The sequence below is a fragment of the Pan troglodytes genome, chromosome 13, assembly GCF_028858775.2.
Source record: "Pan troglodytes isolate AG18354 chromosome 13, NHGRI_mPanTro3-v2.0_pri, whole genome shotgun sequence".
Lineage (NCBI taxonomy): Eukaryota > Metazoa > Chordata > Mammalia > Primates > Hominidae > Pan > Pan troglodytes.
In genome coordinates, this window is record NC_072411.2 from 118605150 (window position 1) to 118632643 (window position 27494).

Consider the following 27494-nt stretch of genomic DNA (forward strand, 5'->3'; position numbering starts at 1 on the left):
CCCAAAGTTTGGCTAAGACTTCACCAGAAGCAGGGTGGAGTGGAGCAGCCAGTTCTCATGGTCACCACACACAGACTTTATGAAAGACAGAACCAAGAGAGGAATTGATATTGGCAAGAATGGGAAATTGAGAATACTTAATGTGCAGGGGAATCAAGGAGGGCAGGGCTTCTAAAAGGCCCCTTATTTTTACAATGAGGGCATCAGGGACCTTCCAAGGAACTGTTTCAGTCAGTGCGGGAGGTGGAAACAAGACTGGAAAATAGGAGTAGGCATAAGGAGATGAAAGAGGGAGGGGTGTTAAAGGCTTGCCTGCATGCAGAGGGGAGGGAGCCAGCAAAGAGGAAGTGATTGAAGGTGTCCCACGGTGAGCTGTGTGGGTGCGAGCGGAGGTGGTAATGGATGGAGCCAAGTCCACGTGGAGATGGAAAATCCTGGAATGAGCTGGGACAAAGAGCACTCTGGGAAGGAGGCCGGGTGCTTCTTTCTCTCAGATAGGGAAGGGGAGAGTCTAGGTAAAAATAGATATTTACAGGAGTGAAGAGGCAGTGATGGCAAGCAGAAGGGGAAAGATGTTAGAATGTGAACGGCTGACCCCAATTTTCTCAGCAATGTAGAAGGCAAGGTCATCTGCTGAGAATGAGGATGGCAACTTCATGTGAATGAGAAAAGTTGGGAACAGCTGCTAGGAAACATCAACAAGTAAAGAAACAAAAGAAAGGCTGAATGGTGGGAGGTCCAGTGTAGATTCTTGGTCTGTGAAACCTGTGGTTTGCTGGTTTGGAGGGCCTCTGCTTTCTCCCCACGAATACTGTAAAAGCACGGCCCCTTCTTCTCCCCAAGGTTACACATCGAGCAAGGGTTCAGGGGATGTTGTTGGTTCCCTGCTAAAAGGCCAAAGAACACAAACTATAATACCCTGATTTTTTTTTTTAAGAATCTTGCCTCGAGGCTTTCCAAAATAAGCTACTTCTTTTAGATTTCTGATTCTACTTCCAATAAATCTCTTGACAGCACAGCCTAGCCCATCTGGACCAATCAATCAGCCTTTATCATCAAGCTATATTTTTCTCCACTTCCCCCTTCCTGGGATTTGCAACCCTGTCTGCACATTGGAATAACCTAGGGAAAGTTAAAAATACCAATGCCTGGTCCCACCCCTAGGGATTGACTTAATTGGTCTGGTTTTGTGGCTGGGCATTGGGAAAACCCTCCCAGATAATTCTAATATGCCAGCTAAGAATGAGAACCACTGACCCCTTTGCTGCTCAAAGTGTGATCTGTGAATTAGAAGTACCTGCATGAGCCTGGATTCCTGTTTGAAATGCAGGATTTCGGGCTCTACCCCAGATCTGAGAAATCAGAATCTGCAATTCAACAAGGACTCCAGCCTTGTTCTCCACTGAAGCCTGAGACGCTCTATGCTAGAGAACTAACCTCTTAAATCCACCCACCCCATGTAAAATCAAATAGGAGGGTCTCCGAGATCACACCTCCTTATCTCTGAGCAGCCTGGCAAAGAGCTGATGTCTGCTTTTCCCTAGAGTGTGAAAACAGGCACCTATCAACCAATCACGAACAAGTGCTTCCTGACATCTCAGCAAGCAGACACTCAGTATTTGAGCGTTGTCTCTCGGGCTTAACAGTCTACAGTGTAGTTAGCTAGAGCATTCTTGTAAGATGACCAACTGTCCTGGTTTGTTAGGGACTGTCCCAATTTTAGCATTGTAAGTCTCACATCTTGGGAAATCTGTCAGTTCTGGGCAAACTAGAATAGTTGGTCATTCTATGTCAAGCAACATTTTGAACCGATTTTAAGCCCTCCACCCCCACCCACCCACACACGCACAGACACCCCATCAAAGGCAAGCTCTGCTTCTTTGGTACCCACCACCCCCTCATGAACACACATAGCTAGGAACTTGGGTGTTTTTGTGCATATAGTTAATGCTTTAAAATGTTGGTTCATTCATTCAACACAAATTCATTGAGTGTCCTCAGTGTGCCAGCCTCTGCAAAATACCGAAGTAGACACAACACCTGCCCTTATGGGGATTACAGTTTAGAGGGGAATACAGAGTGATGATATGCAGTGGAGTGAGCGCTGTGATCACTGTCTGAGTGTAGGGATCTGCTGAAGCTTATAGGAGGAACACCACACATGTGTGCCAGAAAGGTCTGAAGGATGGGGGAAATTAACCAGGTGGGGGCAAAGGGCATAAGTAAGGAGATGAAAGCTTCTAAGCAGAGGGAATAGTGGTCCATAGGTTGGGGCAAAAGAGAGCATGGCTCCTTTGAACCTGAAAGAAGTTCAATATTCCTAAGGAAGATACAATGAGAGGTGGGAGGTAAGGGTAGGCCATGAGTTTAGAGAGGTAGGCAGAGGGCAGTTGATAGGGTTTGAGTCTGTGTCCCCACTCAAATCTCATGTCAAATTGTAATCCCCAGTGTTAGAGGTGGGGCCTGGAGGGAGGTGATTAGATCACGGAGGGGATTTCCCCTTTGGTGCTGCTCTCATGGTAGTGAGTGAGTTATTGCGGGGTCTGGTTGTTTAAAAGTGTACAGCAACCCCCCCTTTTCTCTCTTCCTCCTGTTCTGGCTATGTAAAGATGTGCCTGTTTCCCCTTCACCTTCTGCCATGATTGTAAGTTTCCTGAGGCCTCCTCAGCCACGTTTCCTGCACAGCCTGTGGAACCATGAGCCAACTAAACCTATTTTCTTTGTGAATTACCCAATCTCAGGTATTTCTTGATAGCAGTGTAAGAACGGTCTAATACAGCAGCCTATGAATGACCCTGTAAAACAAGTCAAAGAACTGTGGCATCATTCTAAGAGAAGGGGATCCACAGAAGAATTTAAAGCCAATTTTGAGAAGCAGACTTGGGTGAAAAATGATCAATCACTCTGCAATTCTGTAGAAAATAGAATGGAGAAAATAAAAATGAAAGCAGGAAGTCAAAACAAAGGCTTAGTAATCCAGGAGCAAGAGAGGAGGGTAGCTTGAACGAGATGGTGGCAGTATAAACATCTCTTGAATCCATCCGTTTCTCTTTCTCCAGAGAGTAGAAGCCATAGAAGAACACGGTGTTTGAAAAATGCCGACCAGCCTGGCAAAGATGATGAAACCCCATCTCTACTAAAAATACAAAAATTAGCCGGGTGTGGTGGTGGGCGCCTGTAATCCCAGCTACTCAGGAGGCTGAGGCAGGGAATTGCTTAAACCTGGGAGGCGGAAGTTTCAGTGAGCTGAGATGGCGCCACTGCACTCCAGCCTGGGCAACAGAGCGAGACTTCGTCTCAAAAATAAAGCAAAAAAAAAAAAAAAAAGAAAAATGCCCTTGATGGAGATAGGGTGACGGTAAAGACAGAGAAGAATTGGGGATTAGGCACAGGGTTCTTTTTTTTTTTTTTTTTAACTTTTTATTTTGAACTACTTCTAGACTTATCTAAAAGTTGCAAAAATACGGTTTTCATACATCCCTCATTGAGTCTTTTCTAATGTTAATGTCAGAGGCATTTTAACCAGAGCAACTCCATCTTGAATAGAGGCTGGGTAAAATGAGGCTGAGACTCACTGGGCTGCATTCTCAGGAGGTTAAGGCATTCTTTTTTTTTTTTAGACAGAGTTTTGCTTTTGTTGTCCAGGCTGGAGTGCAATGGCGTGATCTCAGCTCACTGAAACCTCCGCCTCCCCGGTTCAAGTGATTCTCCTGCCTCAGCCTCCCGAGTAGCTGGGATTACAAGCATGCATCACCACACCAGGCTAATTTTGTATTTTTAGTAGAAATGGGGTTTCTCCATGTTGGTCAGCCTGGTATCGAACTCCTGACATCAGGTGATCCACCCTTTGATCGGCCTCTTAAAGTGCTGGCATTACAGACGTGAGCCACCATGCCTGGCCGGTTAAGGGATTCTTAGTAACATAATGAGACAGGAAGTCAGCACAAGATACAGGTCATAAAGACCTTGCTGATAAAATAGGTTGCAGTAAAGAAGCTGGCCAAAACCCACCAAAACCAAGAAGGTGACGAGACTGACCTCTGGTTGTCCTTACTGCTACCCTCCTACCAGTGCCATGACAGTTTACAGATGCCATGTGATGTCAGGAAGTCCCCCTATGTGGTCTAAAAAGGGGAGGCATGAATAATCCACCCCCTGTTTAGTATATCATCAAGAAATAACCATAAAAATGGGCAACCAGCAGCCCTGGGGGCTGCTCTATGGAGTAGCCATTCTTTATTCTTTTACTTTCCTTATAAACTTGCTTTCACTTTACTCTATGGACTTGCCCTGAATTATTTCTTGCTAGAAATCCAAGAACCCTCTTTTGGGGTCTGGATCAGGACCCTTTTCCTGTAACATTAACATTAGACATATTCACTGCACAATGATCAGAATCAGGAAATTATGGTACACACTAAAGACTCCATTCAAACTTGATCAATTTTCCACTAACATCCTATTTTTTTGGTTTGGTTCCAGAATTCCACATTGCACTTCATTGTTGTTTATCCTTGGCCTGCTGCCATATATCACAGTCCTTCAGTCTTTCTTGTCTTTCAGGATTTTGATACCGAGAAGACATCAGTGATTTTGCCTACTATCGGTCAGTTTGGGCTGGTCTGGTGTCTTTGGGTTTCTGTATCTGAGAGCAAGAAGGTAAGCTCCTTGAGAGCAATTAGTCATTGTTCAGTGACTAATTCCCAGTGTGGGGAGCAGTAACAAATTCAGTGTACACGTGCAATGTGCTGAAGAAAGGGCTGAGAGAATGATGTACTAACCACAAGATGGTTAAAAACATAAGTTTCAGGGATCTCTCCTCTCCCGTCTTAGCAGAAAGGGGAGAATACTGGTTAGGAAAACAAAAACAAGTTTTTCTTCAGTGGATCCATCAAAGTATCTAAATGCCTAATTGGCTTCGATTGTGGTAATTACATTACCTTTCTGAGCCTCTGCGATTGCTAGGCACAAGGTTCTGTATAAAGGTGAACTAGACACATGGAACAAGCTCCCCTGAGCTCATCGTTCACCTGGGAGGAGGAAATGGAGGTTTCACAGGTACATAGTGATAACAGGGCAGGCGGCCTGCACTGTGTGCTGCAGAAGCACAGCTGGGGATGATGTGAAGTGCAGGAAGGAGAAGGTGACATGTGACAGGCTAGGGCTTGGAGGAGGCTGGGCTTGGACTGGTGATGGAAGAGAGGCCTCAGGGGGGAAGAATGCCTTTGAATGGAAACGAAAGGCAGAGAGCTATGGAGTCTATATGGAGATGCAGGCAGTGGGGATTAGCCAGAGTATCTGGTGGGAGGTTAAAGTGACGAGGCTGGAGGCTCAACCAAAAGGTTAGGGTCGGACCTCAGGAGTGCCTGGTTGTCACTGGGCATTTAACATTTTTCTCAACAGTGAGAAGCAGCAGAGTGAACTGCTCAAAATCTTTATTATGTAGGGTCACTGGGTCAGGTGGTGGCCTGATGCTTTCCTCCCAATCTCACTGCAAGGGACAGCCGGGTGGAGGCAAAAAACTAACATGCTCAGGGGCCTCTGGGCCTTGCCCTCCTGTCTTCTGACACTCATCAAGTGGATTTCTTTCACCTGCCACACCACCTTGCTTTGCCACACCATAATGTGATACAACATGACCTCACTATGCCACAACACAACCATGCTATGCCACACGATGCCACGCCATGCCACATCACCATGACCATGCTATGCCATGGCATTACACTGTGCCACAACACAACCATGCTACGCCACTGTCTCATCATGCCACACCCCCTCGCTATGCTACTCCCTCTCACTCTGCTACTCCCCCTCACTCTGCCATACCCCCTCACTGTGCTACACCCCCTCACTGTGCCACACCCCTCACCGTGCCACACCCCCTCACCATGCCACACTCCTTCATTATGCCACACTCCCTCACTATGCCACACCCCTCACCATGCCACACCCCCTCACTATGCCAGAACTGCACACTATGCCACACTACCTTGCTTACCCACACCATCATGTGAGCCACACAACCTCATCATGCCACACCATCACCACTGTGCCACACCACCACACTGTGCCACACCACCTCACGGTGCTACACCACCACAGTACAGCATATCGTGCCATACTACCTCACTGTGCCACACCCTCACACTGTGACACCAGACCACCTCCCTGTGCTACGCCACCACAGTACAGCATATCATACCATACTACCTCACTGTGCCACACCACCACACTGTGACACCAGACCACCTTGTTTGACAGGTGCCTGCGGGCCCCTTCTCCCCCACCTCTCTGGTCGGCTGTTGCACATGCTCCTACCACCAGCTAGAGGTTCTGTTTTCTAGGAAGCCACTGGCCTCTGACTCATGCAATCTAAGCATGCCCCTCCCTGTTTTCTGCCCCTGATGTTATTGGAACATCTCATCATCATGGTTTTTTATGACAATCATTTGCTCACACACTTATCTCTCTTGTTAAACCAAAAAGTTATTGAGACGGAACCATATTTATTTGTTGAGTTCCTAGGGCTAGCACCATGCTTGGCACATCACAGGTACTTGAAAAATAGCTGCTAATTTTAATTATGGTTAATTAAACAGTAGAACGAGCATTGAACTTGGAGCCAGGAGCCCAGAACCCAAACCCCAGTCTTACAACAAACAAACAAGTTACCCAACCCTCCAAGTCTGCCTCTAATCCATAGGAGGGGAAAGGGATAATAATCTCAATTTCATAGTTTTCTCCTGAAGGACCCTATTATATTTCTGGAGCATAATAGCTGTACTTCTGCCCATTGCACTTACCTCAACTGTAATTGTTTATTCAGAGTGAATAGTTTCTACAGTGGAAACATGCAAAGAACAGACATTACTGCCACTGGGAGTCCCACTGCATGCCAGGCATCACCACGCGCAAGGAAAAGAACATCTTGGATATTTGAAGCAGAAATGTAGTGGAGAAAGGACATGAAAGTTGATCAAGAAATTGTCAACCCTTTTCGAGAGGCTGAAGGCTTATCAGCAGAGGGAATGCAAGAGCTACAAGCAGAACTATGCCAAGAAGCTTGGCTGGTCCAAATGCAGTGGTATTTACAAATAACTGATCACTACCAGTTACAAATTTCTTTGTTCCTTTTCCACCCCCACTGCTTCACTTGACTAGCCTTTAAAAAATAAATAAATAAAATAAATTTTAAAATAATAAAAAGAAGAAGCTGGTGCAGTTCAGCCAAGGGGCCAAGGCCACCAGGACCACTATCATGAGCTGAGGACCCACAGTTCTGCTGGACTTCACTTCTAGGGTAAGCTCCATGAGAGTGGAGGCCTTGTCCGTTTTGTTTATGACAATATGGCTATGGCTATGGCTAGCACAGCATCTGTGCCTGACAGTAACACAAACACCTCACTTAACCTCTCTAGACCTTGACTGACTCATCTCAAAGATGAAGGAAGTTCCCTTTCTCAAAATGCATTATTCTGTAAATTACAGAACCTGTTAACCCTTTCCAACATGAGGGTAGGTAGTAAGAATGCTGATGGCACCTGGGGATTAATTTTAAAAGGACAAAAAAAGGCAAATTTAGTACCTTGGTTGTGTGTCTACCAGATCCCTACAGGTATGAGCAAATGCAGAATAATGGGAAGGACTAGATAATTCCAAGTGCTGAGAAAACTATGGGGTATGTGCTGCATTTCTGACCCTTTTTTTGGCTCTCTGTCCAGAAAATGGCCTCTAGGTAAAAGATCTGGAATAAAAGTATGCATGAGTCTTGAAAGAGATCCGATTTGCCAACCACATTGGAGGGACCTTGGCATGTCCAGGGGTTTGGGGCTTCTGTACTCCCCTTTGTCCACCTGTTTTTGTCCCCAGCAACCTGATGTGATTGTTACCATAGTGATCACCCCAAATGGAGGTACTCCTGTGTCCCCCTTCCTCAAGTGGGCTAAGTATGGCAGCCTCCTGGTGGAAGCCAGGCTGGGTTAGGCCAGGGCCTGCACAGATGGAGCTCCCAAGTCAAGGGAAACTCAGCTGCCCCAGCAGATGCTCCAGGGAGGTCGACACAACTCTACTGCCCAGGGTGAGTGTGCAGAGAAAGGAGGATGAGTGAGTGCTTGTGTATGGAAGCAAAGTGGGCCTTTCCCTTCCTCCCAGGGGTGACATTTCTTTCCTCTCTCTGAGCTTTTGCTTTTTTTGTTGTTGTTTTTTTAATAGAGACAGGGTCCCACTATGTTGCCCAGGCTGGTCCTGAACTCCTGGGCTCAAGCCAGCCTCCCACCTTGGCCTCCCCAAGTGCTAGGATTACAGACATAAACCTCCATGCCCAGCCCCTCTGTGCTTTTGGAAAAGCTCCTCCTTCAACCTGGAGCGTGTTCCACTCTCTTATCTTGGCTAAATTCAGGTCTACCATAGATATCTCATCTTGTGAGAAGCCATCCCTGACCCTCCTCAAGCCTGCCCTCCCACAGCACCTTGAGCAGTTCTCAGTCCTTACCATACTATATCTTAATTCCTGCCCTGCAGTCACAAGACTGGCAAAGCACCAAGAAGACAGGAGCTGTGTTCCAATTCACCATGGTACCCAGAATCCTCATGCGGTTCTGGCACAAAGCAGCTGCTCAATAAATATTTGCAGAATGGATGAACTAGAGATTTTATTCCCCTTGTGTGGGAGAAAGATAAAACAAGTTGATATCACAGTTTAAATAAAAGCCACCCACCAGCTTCTACAAGATATCCTGTGGTCTGTGAAGCTAGAACTTCATTTCCTGTGCCTTTTCTAACCACGGAGCCTAACTTCAAACGACAACACTTCAACATAAAAAAAAAATTGAGGCGATGTTCAAATGCACTGCCAAGTAGCCTCACATTTTATAAAGACTTTCAACAATAAAACTGAAATAAAACTTACAGGGGTTAGCCCCAAATTCACTAGAAAATCAAATTAACCATAAACTCCCACCCATTCTCTTTGATCTCTTCCATTCTCTAAACATTCTGGTAAATTAGTCCTTTACTGCAATATATTAATATGTAGGAAGTGAATAGATGAATAGCTCTGAGGCTGGGAAAGGGGGTGAAAAAAGGAAGAATTTATTTCTCCTGAAAGGTGCAGATGTATTCACTGATATTTTCTAGTCTAAGAATAGGAAATATCAGCTTAGGGATTTGCCTTCCACCTTGAACAGTCCCCTCACCTCTCTGGGTCCTTGTTTCTTCTTCTTCTTCTTCTTCTTTTCTGCGATGGAGTCTTAATCTGTTGTCCAGGCTGGAGTGCAGTGGCACGATCTCAGCTCACTGCAACCTCCACCTCCCAGGTTCAAATGATTCTCTTGCCTCAGCCTCCTGAGTAGCTGGGATTACAGGTGCCTGCCACCATGCCCAGCTAATTATTGTATTTTTAGTAGAGACAGGGTTTTGCCATGTTGGCCAGACAGGTCTCAAACTCCTGACCTCAAGTGATGTGCCCACCTCGGCCTCCCAAAGTGCTGGGATTACAGGCATGAGCGACTGTGCCTGGCCTCCAGTTTCTCACTTCTAAAGATCAGGAAAACAATGCCTACTCTTCCCTCCCACCATAGAAACATGAGCTAGTGGCTATGCATGTGTTGGAAGATAAGGAAGCTTCTGAACTCACAAGGTTTCTTCCAGACCCTCTGGTGGCTTCCAGAGAAAAACTCCATTCAATCAACCAAGATGGCTGTTGTGGAGTTACTGTTCCCAGGCAGGTGCCTCCAAACACATCCAGACTTCTAGGCTGCTATTACAGAAAGGTCATTAGGACCAACCACAGAAAGGCTGGGCTTAAGAGGACTAGTTGCTAAAGAGGAGTAAGCACATCTCTCCCATCTCTGCACCCTACCCCGCATTCTGGGTCTTAAAGCACAGAGGGCAATCTGAAATGCAGTGAGAGAGAGACAGGATTAGGCTGAGTAGGAAGGAACACATTTCTGATGAGGAGAATCAGGGTTAATCTCTTATTGCCATATTTTGGCATACATTTCCACATGGAGAATTCTCTTAACTGCCTTGACTCCACCTACTCATTCACTCAACCACTAAAAGGCAAGTCCACGTGGGGTCCTTCTCCAGCTTTCCCAGGCATCACTAGTCACCCCTCCTGTGTGGTTTTTTAGCACAACATATGCAACCCTGGTCCACGGCACTCATTATGTTTTGTGGTTGTTCTCAGCACACCAGTTTCTTGCACTAGACTCCAAGCTCTCCATCTTATCTCTGCACTCCTGGGGCCTGACACCCAGTGGTGTTCACTCAACCTGTACTGAGTGGTCACTGATCTTTTTGCTGCCACTAGACCAGGGGAACCAGAAAGGAAATGGACGACAGGACATTTTCATCTCTAAATCATGACCTTGGGGGATGGAGGATCCCTTAAGAGGTCATCAAGTTGATTCCCCTCATTGAGCAAGACTGGTGAATACCTGGTGGGACTCACTCAGGTCCTCTCTCTCTTTGACTCTGGTCCTCAGCATAATTGTGCCCAAAGCTGTCTTGTCTACTCTCAGTTAATTCCTGCCTGTTCATGAAACTTATTTAATAATTGTTTTTTTTCTTTCTTTCTTTTTTTTTTTTTTTTGAGACAGAGTCTAACTTTGTCACCCAGGCTAGAGTGCAGTGGTGCGATCTTGGCTCACTGCAACCTCCACCTCCCAGGTTCAAGTGATTCTCCTGCCTCAGACTCCTGAGTAGTTGGGATTACAGGCATGTGCCACCACACCTGGCTCATTTTTGTATTTTTAGTAGAGACGGGTTTTCACTATGTTGGTCAGGCTGGTCTTGAACTCCTGACCTCAAGTGATCCACTCGCCTCGGCCTCCCAAAGTGCTGGGATTACAGACGTGAGCCACTGTGCCCAGCCCTAATACTTGTATTTTTATAATCTTTTTATTAACCAAACAATATGGAAACTTTCAAGCACATATAAAAGTAGAGAGAAAATCAGAATAAACCCCCCAGGTACCCAGCACCCACCTTCAGCAATGACGTGCAAAATCAGTCTTGTTTTACTTATAGTCACTGGATTATTTTGCGGCAAATTCCAGCCTCATGTCAAAGACACACTTTTTTACTTGAATTGCATTTGTAGAAAGAATAAAAATTAATTTAAATTGGGAGGAACCTCTCTCTAGGGTCACTTCCCAATAAGTGGATTTTTTTTTGTTGTTTGGTCTTTGGTTGGGGGTGGAAAGTCCTTGAAATCACATCACGTACTCTTTCTGATACTCAAACTGATTTTTTATTTTTTTGCAGGCAAATGCGTAATGGATGCCAAAATCCAGAAATAAGGCAGCAAGTATTGCACAGAATGTCTGCATTGACTTTGCAAAGACCAGATCCTCTGGGTTCTCCCTGGAACAAAGATGCACAAAAGGCTGGAGCAGCCAAATGGGCCAACCCCTGGAGTGCCTTTTTTCTTTTGTGTTAAAAAGTTGCATTTCATGCAGACCCAGCCTATTCCCCCAACCCCTCAATCTTCTCCCTCCCTCCTACCCACAAGCACACATACAACAGAAGGGACACCTCTACACCCTCACCAGCTGCCTACACTCATTCACCTGCCGCTGGCTGGTTTTGGCACTTGTTTTCCAAATCAGTCGAAGAACTGACAGCCCCAGGACTCGAAAGCTCTTATTGCTCCATAGAGGCTTAAATCTGTGGCTCCTAGAGGGATCACCATGGGATAAATCAAAATATACAACCCACATTCCTTCAGTGTGCGAAGGCACTTTTTTGGCGGTGTCAGGTTAAGAAGTGTTCAAGAACACTGCATAATGGCCAATACTGTTTGTGCTGATGATCCTTAACTCTGTTTAGATGCTGAAGGGCCCATATTGGGGAAACTTTCCTGGCCCCTCAACACTGCACTGCTCAGGTGTCCCTCCTGTCAATCTCAAAGCGTGCAGTATACTTATACCTGAGGAACTGCGTGAAGCATGTTTATCATCCGCTTTGGACAGACGGGGAAGGAAAGACCAGAAAGGGAACTAATACTTCTCAAGAGCCCATTTCATGCATGGTGCTACGTATTGTCTTCTTAAATTCCACACAATTCTATGAGATATTTATTTTCATTAGCCCCCTGTGACAGATAGAGGACACTGAAGTTCGGAGGATTTAATTGATTTGCCTAAAGCCACACAGCTAGTAAATGCTAGAGCCTGGATTCTAATACAGGTTTTTCTAACCAGTAAATCTATGCCCTTTTTGCTATACTGGTAATTCACAATTATTCCAAGTCTGAAAAGCCTCTTCCCTTTTAAGTTATTTTTATTTTTTAACTTTTCATTTTGAAATAACATTAAACTTACTTTAAAAATTATAAAAATAGGCCGGGCATAGTGGCTCACGTCTGTAATCCCAGCACTTTGAGAGGCCGAGGTGGGTGGATCACTTGAGGTCAGGAGTTTGAGACCAGCCTGGCCAACATGGTGAAACCCCGTCTCTACTAAAAATATAAAAATTAGCTGGGCGTGGTGGCGGGCCCCTGTAATCCCAGCTACTAGGGAGGCTGACGCAGGAGAATTACTTAAACCTGGGAGGTGGAGGTTGCAGTGAGCTGAGATCGTGCCACTGTACTCCAGCCTGGGCAACAAAGCGAGACTCTGTCTCAAAAAAAAAAATTATAAAGATAGCACAAAGATTTCTTATATGACTTTCACCCAAGTTCCCCAAAGGTTAAATCTCATGTAACCATAGTACAACGACCCAAACTAGGAACTCAACACTGATACAAGACTATTAACTAATCTACAGATCTTATTTGAATTTCACCGAGGGTCCCACTAATGTCCTTTATGTGGTCCAGAATCCAATCCAGATTATACATTGTATTTAATTGTTACATCACCTTAGACTGTTCCAATCTGAGATAGTTCCCCATCATTCTGTATGTACACTTTTATACACACACACACACACACACTTTTTTGACATGGTCTTGCTCTGTCACCCAGGCTGGAGTGCAGTAGTGCATCATGGCTCCCCGCAGCCTCTGCCTCTGGGTTCAAGCAATCCTCCCACCTCAGTCCCCTGAGTAGCTGGGACCACAGGCTTGTACCACCATGCTTGGCTAATTTTTAAATTTTTTGTAGAAACAAAGTTTCACTATATTGCCTAGTCTGGTCACAAACTCCTGGGCTCAAGCAATCTTCCCGCCTTAGTCAGCCAAAGGGCTGGGATTAAAGGCATGAGCCACCATGTCCAGCCTTCATTCTATATCTTTCATGATGTTGAGACTTTGGAAAGTACTGGCCAGTTATTTTATAAAATCTCTCTAATTAGACTATTTTTAATATTCAAAAAGTATCACAAACCCTCAAATGACTGTAGTTATACTTCAAGTATCTCTTTGAGAATATATTTATTGACAAGCTACAGTAAATTGAAGGATGCTTTTGAGTTTGTTCCATATACCTTTGAAAAACAGTACGTATATCTGTGAGATCATTTTATTTAGCTACAGGCAATGGTTGGGTATATTTAGGTTCATCTACTCCTGACAGATGATATTATGGCAGCTCCTCCTGAGGTCAGCAGCCCACAATCATACACAGTCCAAGGCAGAAATTTTCAAAGTTTGAAGAAAACAATAGAGAGCTCGTGAGGTCAGACAAAAACACGAAGCACTAATGTTTAATGTATGTTTGTGATTTTATTGTATGTTTGTATTCTGCACTATGCTAAGATTTTTGCATTCATTGTATCAGTTAACCTCACAACAACCTCTGGGACAGGTACTATTATTATCATTGCCATTCTACAGTGGAGGAAATTAAGATTCTGAGTCTATAAGTGACTTGCCCAAGGACACACATCTACTGCACAGTAACAATGGGATCTGAAAGCAGTTCTGCCTGACTCTACAAGCCCGTGTTCTTATCAACCTTGCTAATTTTCTCCAAAAGCATCTCTGACTCCTTGCTTTCATTGTCCTTATGCCAGGAACAGTCTTCATTTTCTATTTCCCAAATTCTTTTCCCTTTTCAGCCTTTAATGTCCAGTTTTTAGAACATTCTTCTAGGGAGGCATCTGCTATAGATAGAAGGAGGAATTGGATTTATATCAGCCCCAGGTGTGACTGGGGCACGATAAGGCATAAACAAGGACAGCAGAACTAGAAGCAGCGTGGATATTCCAGAGCACAACCTCCTCTTTTTATAAAAGAGCAAATAAGAACAATAACTAGGAATACTTATTGCATGCTTAATGTGGGTCAAGTGGTGTTCTAAAAGCTTGCCATGTGTTTTCTCATTCATTCACTCCCTCTAACTTTATTGAGGTAGAGACTTCTAGAACTCACCCATCTCTGGAAAAAAAGCCTTCATCTTTTTGACGGTACCCAGAAGGATTATACTCCCCACCCCTATTGCTGTTAGGCAGAGCCATGTTCCTAGATGCAGCCAGGCAGTTGTAGGCAAAAGTGATACGTCATTCCTGAGCTGAAACACTTCATTGTTGGGACTTAGTGAGCTGTGAGGGATGGAGCTGTGTACCATCTGTTGCCCTGCTCTGGGACCTAGGGGGAAGGAAACCAAATGGGGAGAAATGGGAAGCAAGCCCCAGATTTGGCTTCACTCAAGAATACCCTCAGAATATAATTCAGGAGTGGGAATTTATGGTTGTATTAGTCAGGGAAATTAACATTAGCTGGGTAACAGACAAACCCCCAAGCTTCAGTGTCTTAACACAATCAAAGTTAGCATTTCCTTCATGTCAGAGCCCATGTTGGTCAGACTTTCCCATCTTGCAGCTATCCCATATAGGACTCATAGTTCTCAGATCCCTGAGGCAGGGGAGAAGAGAGATGTAAGAGGCATCCCTTCCTACCTCTGCCATGGGTGACACATGCCTCTTCTTTCCTAGTCACATGGTCCTGTTGTAGCCAAGCACCCCCATTTTTCTACAAAGAAGAGAATGAATTATTATTTTTATTATTTTTTCCTCTTCTTTTCTCTGTTTCCCCCTATTCGCCACTTCCTACTTAGTCCTGCAGAAAGGCAATTACAGCTTTTTACCTCTTCTTCATCAGGCTCTCCCTACAGGGCAAGTTCACCTAACTATGTGTTTAGAAGCTTGAGTGGAACTCACCCACCAGGAGGTTGCCTCAAGAGACAACAGTCAATCTACAACCCCAAGTATGCCCACTACAAAACTCTCTCCCACCTGGAAAGCTTCAGTCACATTTGCAGTCTAGTTCTGCTCATGAAGGTGCCAGCAGTCACCAGCTTGACTACCCAGTAGATAAGGCACTGAAATGAGTTATGCAGACCTCCACCTGCTTGCTTTCTCCACTGTGTGCCTCTCACGCTGAGACCCCTTCTAAAAGCACCTGCTTTCTGCTCTAAAAACGAAGTAGTACCCTTAAAGCAAGAAACCTGTACTTCTTCCCCTAAGCTAGCTTTGGAATAAAAAGTCACTTTCTTCATAGCAGATCTTGCTCTTATTAATTGAACTCTGCCAGCACTGAATGACTGAACTTGCACTTTTGATTATATCATACCCTCCCAATTAACTCTCCTCTCCTTCTCCAGGGCCCACACCTCTGTTCCTTGTTCCAGAACCTCAGGTCTGGTGTACACATTTCTTCTCCCCACTTGATTTCCTACTAATACACGGTATTCCTGAAGTAATCACCTACTTTTTCTCAAAGTCAGAGATTGAAAATGCAGATCCCAGGGCACTACCCTGGGATCACAGCCTGGGACTCCATGTATCATCCCCTTCCTGAGGCACTTCTTGATGTCCACAGATGTTTCAAAACTATTTTAAATTGTAGCCAGGTCAGAATAACTTCAGTCACTTATACTTTTTGATGTATTCATGTACCATTTATACTATTATTTTCTTCAAACTTAACATTTGCCTTTAAATGTCTCACATTTCTATTTCAATAAATTTATTTCTAAGGGAGACTTTTTGTCACTGCCATAAATGAAAAAACTGGTACCATTTGCCATAAAAAGAATAGACAAACTCTGGGACATCCATGTGATGGAATATTATTCAGCGCTAAGAAGAAATGTGCTATCAACCACAAAAAGACACCGAGACATGGAGGAAGTTTAAATGCATATTACTAAGTGAAAAAGCCAATCTGAAAAGGCTACACACTGTATAATTCCAACTATATGACATCCTGGAAAAGGCCAAATATTTTGCCGGGAGATTGGGAGTGGAAGCAGGGAGATGAATAGGTGGTGGGGCACAGTGGGTTTTTAGGGAAGTAAAACCATTCTGTATGATACCATAATGGTGGATACATGTCACTATATATTGGTCAAAACCCTTAGAATGTACGATATCAACAGTGAACCCTCATGTAATCTATGAACTTTGGGTGATAATGATGTGTCAGTGTAGGGTCAGTTGTAACAAATGTTCCACCCTGGTGGGATTTTTTTTGCTTTTGTTTTGTTTTGTAGAGATGGAGTCTTGCTATGTTGCCCAGGCTGGTCTCAAATTCCAGGGCTCGTCTCAAATTCCAGGGCTCAAACGATCCTCCCACTTCAGCCTCCCAAAGTGCTGGGATTACAGGCATGAGCCACTGTACCTGGCCAAAGTATGGGATGTTGATGGTGGGGTTGCAGGGAGTACATGGGAACTCTCTGTACTTTCTGTTCAATTTTGCTGTGAACCTAAAGCTGCTCTAAAAAAATGAAGCCCATTAAAAAAAAGAATAGACACATACAAATATAAACAAAACAAGGTGAGAAATTCTAGCTAAAATAGTGCGTGTCCAAAGACTCTGAGTCTAATGCCTTCTTTCTTTGTTTATAAAGCAGACTGACACCACTAGAAAGGTGTTAAAGACATATTATCACTATGGTGAGATTTTCTCCTAGATATAATCATGAAGCATAAGAGCCAACTGAAAAGGGAACAACATTCTTACCTGGGGATCAACGTTATTTAAAATCATGTCTGTCTGGGGCTGTCCATCCCATCCCAGGCTTTCAGAAACACTAGTCCAAGGAGGATCCTCAATGCAAATCCCTTGCTGTTACATATTGGGCAACTGTTTCCTCTGCAACTTCTTCTGCATGCTTGTCTGCATGCATGGTCTGCCCCTGACCTCTAGGGACTCAAAGTCCAGGAAAGTGTCTTTCTACATAGTTCCTGCCAAGCACAGAGTGCTGCTTAATAAAGATCTGTCAGGGACCTGGTGATGATGGAGATGAATAAAGACAACTATGTTGGGAGTGAGGGATCCAAGGAAGAGAGGACACAGTTCAGCTGAATCAGACAACACAGAGGCAGAAAATGTGCTAAACAGAGGCTGGTCCAAAACATGCATCTCTGATTGTCAGTCACAAAAACAGCTTGGGGTTTACTGTGATGGAAGCATAGCCTTAGACATCTGATTTTTTAAAGACTCCAGTGAGAGAGGGTAGTAGGAAAAGCAACAGTGTGATCTGAGGGCTCCATTCCAGGTCTCTGAGACACACTGGTGGGATGGGGTAAATATCATTCTCATTCAATTAGCAGCTGTTGTGTGCCTAGATCTTTAATGCATCATGTCAATTCCTTACAAATGTTCAAACTTGGTATTTTATCTCTGTTTTATAAACAATAAAATCTAGGTCCAGGGAGGTTAAATAAGTTGCCCAAGACCACTCAGCTGGGAAGGGCCCCAAATGGGAATGAAATTCATGTCTTTTGGACTTCAAAGCCCATGTTCTTCCCATCATTCTGCAATAGTATAAGGAAATGCATGCTGGCCAAATGGTCTCAGGCCAAGATAATGATCACTATGATTACCAGGACAAGAATCATTGCTATTTCTCATTATAGAAACAGAAAATGAGGTTGGATGAGATTGCAAGGGGCCATCCATACCCCCATTGCTTGGCCTTTTCGTTTATACACACACACAAATATGTCTTCTACCACACATATACTAGGGACCAAAGATAGCACTATTAATCTGGAATGAACATGTGCGAGTAGCGGGGGAAACGATTAGCAAATAATGAGTCCCTACTGTATGCAGAGCCCTATGCTAGCCACTGGGGTGGCTTCAAGAGGGTTCTTTCAGACATTGATGTTGATTCTATTCAATCACATCCAAAACAATCTTTCCATGAAGGAGAAAAATAATTTGATCTGTCCTTCTCAACCCCTCTATGGACAGGTCCTGCAAAAATCCTCATGAATATAATTCGCTGGGTTCAGGACTGGGGCCCTTGTGTCCCCCTCGTGGGGCATGAGGTCATTCCTGGATTACAGAGTTGGATAGAACCTATATTTGGAAACTCCCCCCTTTCTTTCCCTGACAATTTGCATCTACCTGGATTTCAAATTGTAACTTACTCGATTGTGCTATTTCGTCATGAGACAGTCAGCCCTGGGTACACCTCACCTTTGCTTTTACCATACACAGAAGGAGGTATCAAATGTGTACTATATGCACATGTAAACTCTGGCTTATATATGATGCATCTCAGGAGGGGGATGGTATGCAGCTTGGGCCATACAGTATTTTCTTGCCAGCTCCTTTACATCCAGGCTCACTTCCAACTTGGCTTCCTTCCCAGCAAACAAGCAGCAGCTCGCTTATTCCCACACTCCTTTAAGTGTCTCCTCTCCCTCCAACCTCCTCTCCCTCCCCCATCTCACAGGCCACAGCTGGGCTTTTCCAGCATACCAGCTGGAAAAGGGGGCAGAAAGAGAGGAGAAAGAGAGAGTCCCAGTATCTCTCCTTTTTCTCTCCCAGCCTCTTCTGAAATCCATATTTCATAACTTCCTGCCCTGCTAGCCTTAAGTAACTTTCTCAATGGGGGCCTCAGCTAGAAGCCACATCCAATAAATTGGTCAACTCACCCCAAGCTGATACTGGTAAGTGAAGGATTACTACAAACAACACTGTGTAGAGAACCTCACAAACAATTGATTAGAGAACTGCTTCACAACTGTCAAAACACAGGCATCTCCCCTCCTCTCATTCCCAGTTCTGCCCGTGAAAGTGAGACAGATGCATTCAATGTTGTATCCGTGCTTATGCGTGAGCAAGTTTGTACATGTAAGATAGCTATACCTGTGAAAGAGCCTGTAACCCTGTGGTGGGGTTTTAACATCCTTACCTTATCTCCCAATAGAGAATTAGAGCTTTGGTAAGAGCCTTGAGTGAAGAAAAGGTTCTTGGAGCTTCCAATTTAAGTAGGATCAGGACTGACAGAAGTAGGAACTGAAAGCTCAAAACTCTTGGAGGTAACTGGGCTCCCCCTTTCCCAGGATGGTTTTGTATCCTTGGGTCCATAATGGTGTCTGTTGCCTATTGGCCATGAAGGGCTTGCTCTCCCATCATAGTGTGTGCATGGTGAAAATTTACAATTGCAGCAACAATGTGGCTGGCAACACCTTAGGATTTCTATGAACACAGGACAGAGACTGTTCTCTCCAATCTTTGCTGAAGATATATTTGTATATGCCATGTAACATGTTTACTGGGCCTGGATGTCCTGAGATGAGATGACCCCTTGAATTGGAGAGGCTGAGGGGATCATCCCTTTTTGCTCAGATTAAAAATCTCCTGGATCCCAAAATGACCTTATTTATGAATTCCAACTCCCGAGCTCAGAAAGGATCTTGAGGATTATCTAGTCTGCAGTCCCCATAAGATCCTCCTTCTAAGGTAGCCTATAAGATCTTGGGACAGCTTTGATAGAAAGTTTGTATAATAGTGAAACCCAAGTTTACTTCCCTGGAAATTCTATCACTATTGAAGGTACTGCCCTGTGGACCCTTTCTTCTGCAGAGCACACCTTTGGCATTTGACACCGCTTTTTTCCTAAATGTTCTCTTTTCCCCAGTTCTCCTACCTATGAAGCTGCCCACTAGATGAGCTCCAGAGGTTGTCCTTTCAAGAAATACTCATAGAGCATGAAGCGGGTGCCAGGTACTGGGTTGAGAGCCAATGATCTAACAATGAATGAACACACACAGTTCACTTCTTCCAGGGATCTTATAGTCCCTTTGCAGTGCTCCCCTTAGACCCAGGCAAGAGAACCCCTAGCTCTAGAGGACCCCACTCTGCTCCCCCTTCAGCTGCACCTCTCCCCACAGTGTGAGGAGTCTGCAGGGTCAAGGAACCTCACCTCTCTTCTGGAATATGCTCCAGTTACCCAGAACCCTGGAATTCCTGTCCAGACAGCCATGAACTTGCTCCCAGGACCTGCAGGACTCTCTTCTTTGGATCCATAAACTGTTCCCTCCTTGGCCTAAGGGCAGGGATTGGGGCAAGGCACCACTGTTTTGGGGATGATATGGACAGAGCTTGGACAAGCCAGCAGGACTGTCCATACACGTGGGTCCAAGGCTCATTAGTACAGGCTAGAGTCAGCATTGGAAAGAGAATCAGAATGTCCTGTAGACCAAAGGACAGTTATCCCCATTTGGCTAGTACAGAATCCAGAGACATCAAAAGTTCTAAATTCAAACCTGTCTTCCAGGTTGCTTTGAAGGAGCATTTTTCAGGAAAGGAGGATAAAATATATTTTGTTTAACAGTTTGTTAGCTGGATTTACTACTTTCAAATATTTTGGAGCATGGTATGTGAGCTTCCATTTATACTCCTGCCATAGGGCCTGTAAATGTTAGGGATGGGTCTCTTCTTTGTGGAAGACAGATACTAAATAACCACACAAAGAAATGTAAAATCAAACCATAGCACTAAAACGAGTAAGTACACCATTTAAGTCTCTTCTAAAATGCTCTACTTGAGCTCCATTCCCAGGTTCTCATTGCATCTTAGGATCTCCAGATTCCCCAAGCCCTGAAAAGCCATATCTTATTCCCAACTAACCAAAACACTGACTAGACCACTCTATACAATTATTGCCCCTTCTGAATGCAGAACTCCAGGGAAGCCAACCCCAGAAAGAATAAAAAGGCAGATTAAGCCTGCTAAACTTTTCCAGATACACGTCCTACTTTCCATTAGGGCCAGAACAGGTGGCCTCCCACCCTAGCTTCTGACTGCCATGGTGGATTTCATCTTTGTACCCACTGCTAGGCACTCCACAGCTGCCTAGCTGGGAGGCGGATTCACCTCTTTTCAAGGTATCCATGTGTGGAGTGCCTGGAGGTTGCTCCACAAAGATAAAATGGCAGTCAGGTGTGGGGGTGGGGGACACATCTCTTCTGCTTCCATCTGTCTAACCTCAGTCTTGCAGCCTAAATCTATTTCTTCTCACTTGGTCTTCAGCAGCAATAGAGAAGCCTTCTCTAACTAACTGTAGATTAGTAGCAAGTAGCAAATTCCCCGACTTGTCTTTTTGAGTAGGCACCCCGCCCACTAGCTGCTTTTAAACACGCATCTCCTTCTTGTACCTGATATTACTGTAATTCACTCAGCCTCACTGTCTGTGTGTTCTTGATCTCTATCAGCCCCTGTGATGTCTGGGTTAGATTGTGACACTCCCAGAGGGCAGGACCACATCTACCCTATGTGTCTGGACCTTGTCCAGCAGAACAGCAGGCAAAAGGTAGGTGCTTAATAAAGACTTTGATGATGGAAACGGACAAGCTCTGCTCTGTGCCTAGAGCATTATAAATCTGCAAGAAACAGTCCACATCCATGCCACAATCATAGTGGCTTCCTGACAGCCTGTGGGCTGGGGCACACCTTTCCTTTTAAACAAGGCAGGAACAGCACTCTCTTGCATCTGAGATAGTAATAACAATAACAAAATGCTACGATGGCACTGCTCTTATAGTATTGACTGATTTGATGCTCAGAATAATCTTATGACATGGGGACTATTATTATTATTCCATCTTTACAAATGAGGAATCCAAGACACAGACAGGCTATATAACTTGTTCAGGCCTCCAACTGGGGCCATCTGGCTTCAGAGAGTTCAGATTACTCACAATGGTACATTGTCCTGCAAAGTGGGCTAGTGCAGCTTCAACCAAAAAGGGAGAGTGAGGAGGTTGTGAGCTGGACTCTGGTTCTACAGTCTCATGGGTCCTGACCCCTGCTCAACATGAATGAATGGTAGAGAGGAGAGAGGCTACTCAGTAGCTTTCTAGGATGGAGCCAAGTAGGTTCTCAAAGCAAGTGTTCACACCTCTCTCTCTCTCTCTCTTCCTTTCTTCTCTTCTGTTTTTCCAACATGCTAAGCTCGTTCACATTCACGCTTTTGAACTTGCTATTTCCTTCACCTGAAATTCTCTTCCCCTAGACCTATGCATTGCTGGGCCCTTCTCATCATTTAGGTGTCAGCTCAGATGACACATTCTTAGGAAGACTTTTCCTGATTACCCTATCTAATGTGGTGGTACCTTTTCCACTGCCTCCCTTTCATTCCTTTCTAACTCATTTTCCTTTTTAAATTTCATCACAGAGCTTAAATCACCTTATTTAATTACTAGTTTACTTGTCTATTTATGTGTCTCTACTAGAATGTCAGCTTCAGGAGAGCAGAAATCTCATCTGTTTTGTTCACTCCTGAATACTCATGCCTGGAACAGCAACGGGCACACTGCAGGTGCCCCGAAAAATTTGTTAAATAAATGCATGCACCAATGAATGGATGCAAAGTCCTTTGTAGATAGGTACAAAGGTGAAACTAGCTGGATTCTCTTGTTGTTCCTCACCACAAATATTGCAAGCTGTTGGCAGGAAAAGATCAAATACTCATTTTTTGGCAGTCGTTTAGCCCCTATAGCAGTAGTAAATGATTGGGGTGATGGGGAGCAGGGAGGTGGGGGTCTGCTTAATTCCTTTGTTTGGGCAGAGATAACACCAAGACATTCAGCTACTAAGATTGCAGCCCACATTTCCTCCAGGGCCATGTGTAGACAATTGCTGGACAGCTCTCTCCCTGAACAGAAACTAAAACACAGAAATTTTAGCGTGTCTCTCTCTCTTTCTCTCTCCCCCTCCCTCCTCCTCCTCCTTCTCTCTCTATCCCTCTCTTTCTCCCTCCCCTTCACTGCTGTTGCCCCCCTATCTCTCTCTTCCTTTTCTAGAGTTTCCCTTATCTCCCCTCCTTTGTCTCCTTCATAGAAATGCTGTGAAAAAAAAATGAGAAGAAACTGGGAAACTGTGTTCTCCACATCTAATGCAGTACTCACATTGCTGTTATTACTACTATAACACAATCCCATTAAAGCCTCTTGGCTCCTGCACAGATAAGGTAAACCCCCAAAACAAAATAATCCTATGCAGGAAGTGCTTAATTTGATCCAGTCTTAATGCAGACAGGGCCCCCTAATCCTCCCACATAATAGAGCCCATTCCTTTACTGGTGTTAGCTTTCTTATTCAATGCTTTATTTATGACACACCATCAAAACAATGAACAAGAAAGGAAAGCTTCTAACCTCTGACCAGATCTTGTATCACATGAGGGTATTTCACAATATTGCCAATGATTTTTTTCTTTTTCTTTTTTCAATAAAATACAGCTTTCTGTTATCAAAATACATGCTCATTATATATAAATTCCTTCCAAGATATTTTTACACTTCTTTTCTCCTGGATTCTCCCAACACACCTCTGAGGAAAGGAGGGGGGGGCATGAAAAGGTGTCTCCAAATCACGTAAGTTGGAAAAGCAGCCCAGAGGCATAAAGCTATTTGAAAAAGTTCACACAGTGGGGGAAATATTATCCCAGGGCACCTCCAAGTCCTGCTGTTTTCTAGAGACAAGAATGCTCTTGCCAGAAGCCACACTCTCAGAAGCCCCTGTGACATGCAGACCTGAGCCCATATGGGAGAAAAAAGAAATGCCTTAGGAATTTAGGAAGCCAAATAATTCTTTCTTTTGGAGAGTATGAAGTACTTGATGGTGGCAAGATCCTGATATCAAAGTGAGGCATCCTCTTGTTGTCAGCCGAGCCACTCTACCCCATAGCTCTGCCAGAGCCTGGTGCTGGAAGTAGAGAGAAAGACTGAAGGGAAGGCACTCTGGAGGATTTTTCCTAACAGGAGTTTTCAACTCTGGACAACACTTTATTGGATACTTAGGTAATCTTAAGATGGAAGAACCCAGCCCCCAGCCTCTCAGAGACATTTATTCACACTGAGATCTATATCACTTCCCCTCATAATTCCAAGCTGTAGCTCCAGGGATCACTGGTCCCCAGAGTTCTTTGTCCATTGAGAGCAAAGCAAGAAAATGAATGAAAATGCCAGCTAAGCCCGCATCTTACAGAGCACACCCTCAGCAAGAACCAGAGCCAGTCAAAGCCTGGCATGGCACCCTACTGCACTGCCACTTCCTCAAGGAGTATCCAGAAATCTTCCCTGCACTTCAGGAAACTATTGAAGAAGTGGCTGATAGGAACACATAACCTTGCCCACCTTGCAATTGAATACTCCTTCTCCAGCATCACTAACTGCGTGAGCCTTTCTATCTGGGATTCTTTGGAGAGTGTTGCCACATTCTATAGTTCCTGAAGAATGTACACATGCTATCCAGCATTGCTGATACTAGATTGTAGGTGAACTTGGGAGGGGTGTCTGTGAAAATCTGAATGAATAGGGTAGGGAAAACCTGCCAGACTTGGAAAAGCCCTGGTCCATATGAGAGTTGGCATCCCTATCCTGGATGGGGAGCATTTAAGGGATTTTCTAAGTCAATACACTTTCTAGGTCTGAAAAGGAAAATAGCAAGATAGCTTATTGCCTATGTCAGTCTCTTAAACTCACTCTCATTCCCATTTACCTGCCTGTTTTCAACATAGAAAAATTTGAGTCTGCCAAGAAGTGTCTCAGCAAATCATATAGTCTTGGACCTAGAATCCCTCTCCATTTCCTCCTCAGTTGCTAGAACATAATGCTGAGGATGTCAACGTGATATGAAAGGAAGTTGTCCAAAGTAAAAGAACAAGCTTACTGGATTTCAACCTATGAGAAAAGGAAAAGAGAACAAGATCTCAGCATACTCTCAGAGCAGGAAGAAGTTGGGATATGGGACTGAAGATGGGCTAGACGAAATGTTACTAACAACAAGTTAGATAAAAGGATATCTTGGCAACCAGTGTGAATGTACCACCAAGTTTCTTCACTCCGTTGTTTCTAGATCTTCTATTCTGAGGATGTTTGTGAAATTTGGAGTTGGAATTGGAGACACTAGCATTGGAAGGAAAATGCAAAACCTAGAACACAAACGAACCACCAAACAGGCTCCACCAGGAACCAGACACTCATTGGGCAAACTTAACCACAAGAAACATCAATGAGGGCTCTTGAACATAGAGTCCTCATACTAAAGACAACATAACCGTTCCCCAGGGCAAGCAGGCGAGTAGCAATCTGCAAGACCTGAAAATACCACAGGAAGCAGGAGAAGAGAAAAGGGGACTCACCTGTTCTGGCCCCTGGAAGCAGATGCGGCAGAGTGGGGTCCTCATACCACTGTCCAAGCTGCTGCCCAGTGAGTAGCGATCCTCGGTCTTCTCCTTACAGAAGTCATCTGAGGAGGCACTGCTGAGCAGCGAGGCAGGTGGCTCTGTGGCTGGGCCACCCCAGTCATCTTCCACAGAAGAAGGTGGCAAGGGGGGTGGAGGTGGCACAGGAGGGGGCTCCCTGCCCACCACTTCTCGGGGGCCCCTCCAGCCTGCCCACCCCCCGGCGCCCAGAGCCGGAAGGGTGTTGTTGTTGGCCGCCAAACCGGGGGGCTGGGGGTCGCCGTGCATGGGCAGGGGCGCTTGAGGAGGGCGCCGCAGTAAGAAAACCTTCAGGTCATTGAAGAGCATGCGGCAGCGGCACTTGAGGAGACCCTGGTGGCGCAACATCTGGGGGGCTGGGGCACACAATCCATAGCAGTACCAGCCGGAGCAGCAGCACCACCACCACCAGAGCAGCCCACACAGGGGCATCAGCATGTGCCCCGTGGAAGTAGAGAGCCCAAGAGGGGTGGCTGGAGTCTCAAAAGAGGGGGACAGGACAGGTTTTGGGGGTCCACAGTGGATCTGTGTTGTGGGGGGAGTCTGCTTTCTCACTGGCTTTTCTTACAACCCCTCCAAGTAGCAAATAAATTGCTCCCAGGACTGAGAAGTGTGAGTCACTGGTTCTGAACTCCACCTGGAAAGCCCAATAACAAAAAAGTTTTTCTTGCCCTCACACACCCACCCCAACCTCCAACTTTGTTCAGTGTGTCTCCTTTCTGCCTTTGACCTGAGGACACTGGTAGGAGCAGAGGGATTGAAGAAGCGTGGTGGAGGGGCCACTAGAGCCTTAAAATCAATGTCGAATTGTTTAAAAGTTCCCCAGGAAAGGATTATTGGGTTCTTCTCAAATTCCTACGCAGTGAGAAATCTTTCTTTTATATAAAAGGGTGGGGACAATTGTAAATCAAATCTGGAGTGGATTGAGCTGGGCTTAGAGAAAACTAGCTCAATGAAGAATTGAGGACTGCATGTGTGAGAGAGAAAAGATGGTTTTTCTCAGGTGGTAGGGGTTGGGGGAGTCAAGGTAGGGGAGGAGAGAAGATTGGGAGAAGTTTTAATTCTCCTGGGCAGAAAACTGGGGCAATTAGCCCCCAGAAGCACCAGAGTTGCTTTTAAGAGAGCAGTTGGGTGGGGGAGGGGTGTTGCAGGTGAAACTGGGCTAGGGGCTTGTGCTTTGCCTCCGCAGCCAAAGGGCTACACCGAAGAGGGGAAAGCCAATTAGGAGAAGGGAAGTAAAATAGAGGTTTGGGAAGGAAAAAGGATGGGAGAAAAAGAAAAGATCGTTTAACCCTTGCAGAGGCGCCTCCTTCCTGAGCATGAAGATCCTGGCTAGAGGAAGGGTGTGTGTACCGGGGTGAGAGGGCGGTGGAGCAGAGAATAGGGGTAGAGGAGAGGGGCGTGTGGGAGAGAACAGGAGAAAGGAGTGGTTACATTATCTCAGCCCCCAGCCCACCCCTGCTGCAGTCGGCAAATCCGTGGCCCCCTCCCCTCGGTTCCATCAAAGGTCCCTTCGGGCGAGGGGCAAGAGCCGAGAGAAGGGCAGGTCCGGGCGGGCGAGTGGCCTCGCCTTCTCCTCCTCTTCCTCCTCTGGGTCGCGGTCGCCCTCCTTCTCCGGCTCCGGGTCGGCCCGCGCCCGCAGCTGCTGCTGCGGCGGCGGAGGCGACTGCTGCTCGGCGTCCGGGTGTCTCCGGGGCGGGGGCTGCTCCGGCTCGTCCTCTGGCTGCTGCCCGCCGTCCGGCGCGGTCGCGACTCCGGCCTTCATGATCCTCCTCCTCCTCCCCCTTCCCTGGGGGCCAGCCCTGAGCCCCCGCGCCCGGGCAGCGCTGCCATGCAACCAGAGGCGAGGCCGGCGTGGGGGTGGGGGCGGCTGGGGAGTGAGGAGGGGGGGTAATAAAAAATGAAATAATACTAGTGGAATAATTCGGTTCTCAGTCAGGCAAGAGTGCTTCTGGAGGGTGGGGGCGGAGGAGGGCGGCTGCCGGGTCTGCTCGGCAGCTCTGCCCCCGCTACCCCCACCAAGGGCGGCCTCGGCCCGCTCTCTGCCCCCCCACCCCGCCCCTTCCTCCTCTCCACC

The 27494-nt window shown here is 45.6% G+C and overlaps 1 protein-coding gene across 1 annotated transcript in view; it reads right to left on the reverse strand.

Moving 5' to 3' along the window:
* The window catches only part of MARCHF4 (membrane associated ring-CH-type finger 4), a 113732-nt gene extending 86521 nt beyond the window's left edge, over positions 1–27211 (reverse strand). The window contains exon 1 of the mRNA XM_526023.6: positions 25337–27211. Within this exon, the coding sequence (XP_526023.2) occupies positions 25337–25855 (519 nt within the window). The 5' untranslated portion in view covers positions 25856–27211. The remainder of the gene's footprint in view (positions 1–25336) is intronic.
* Between the last annotated feature and the right edge of the window lie 283 nt (positions 27212–27494).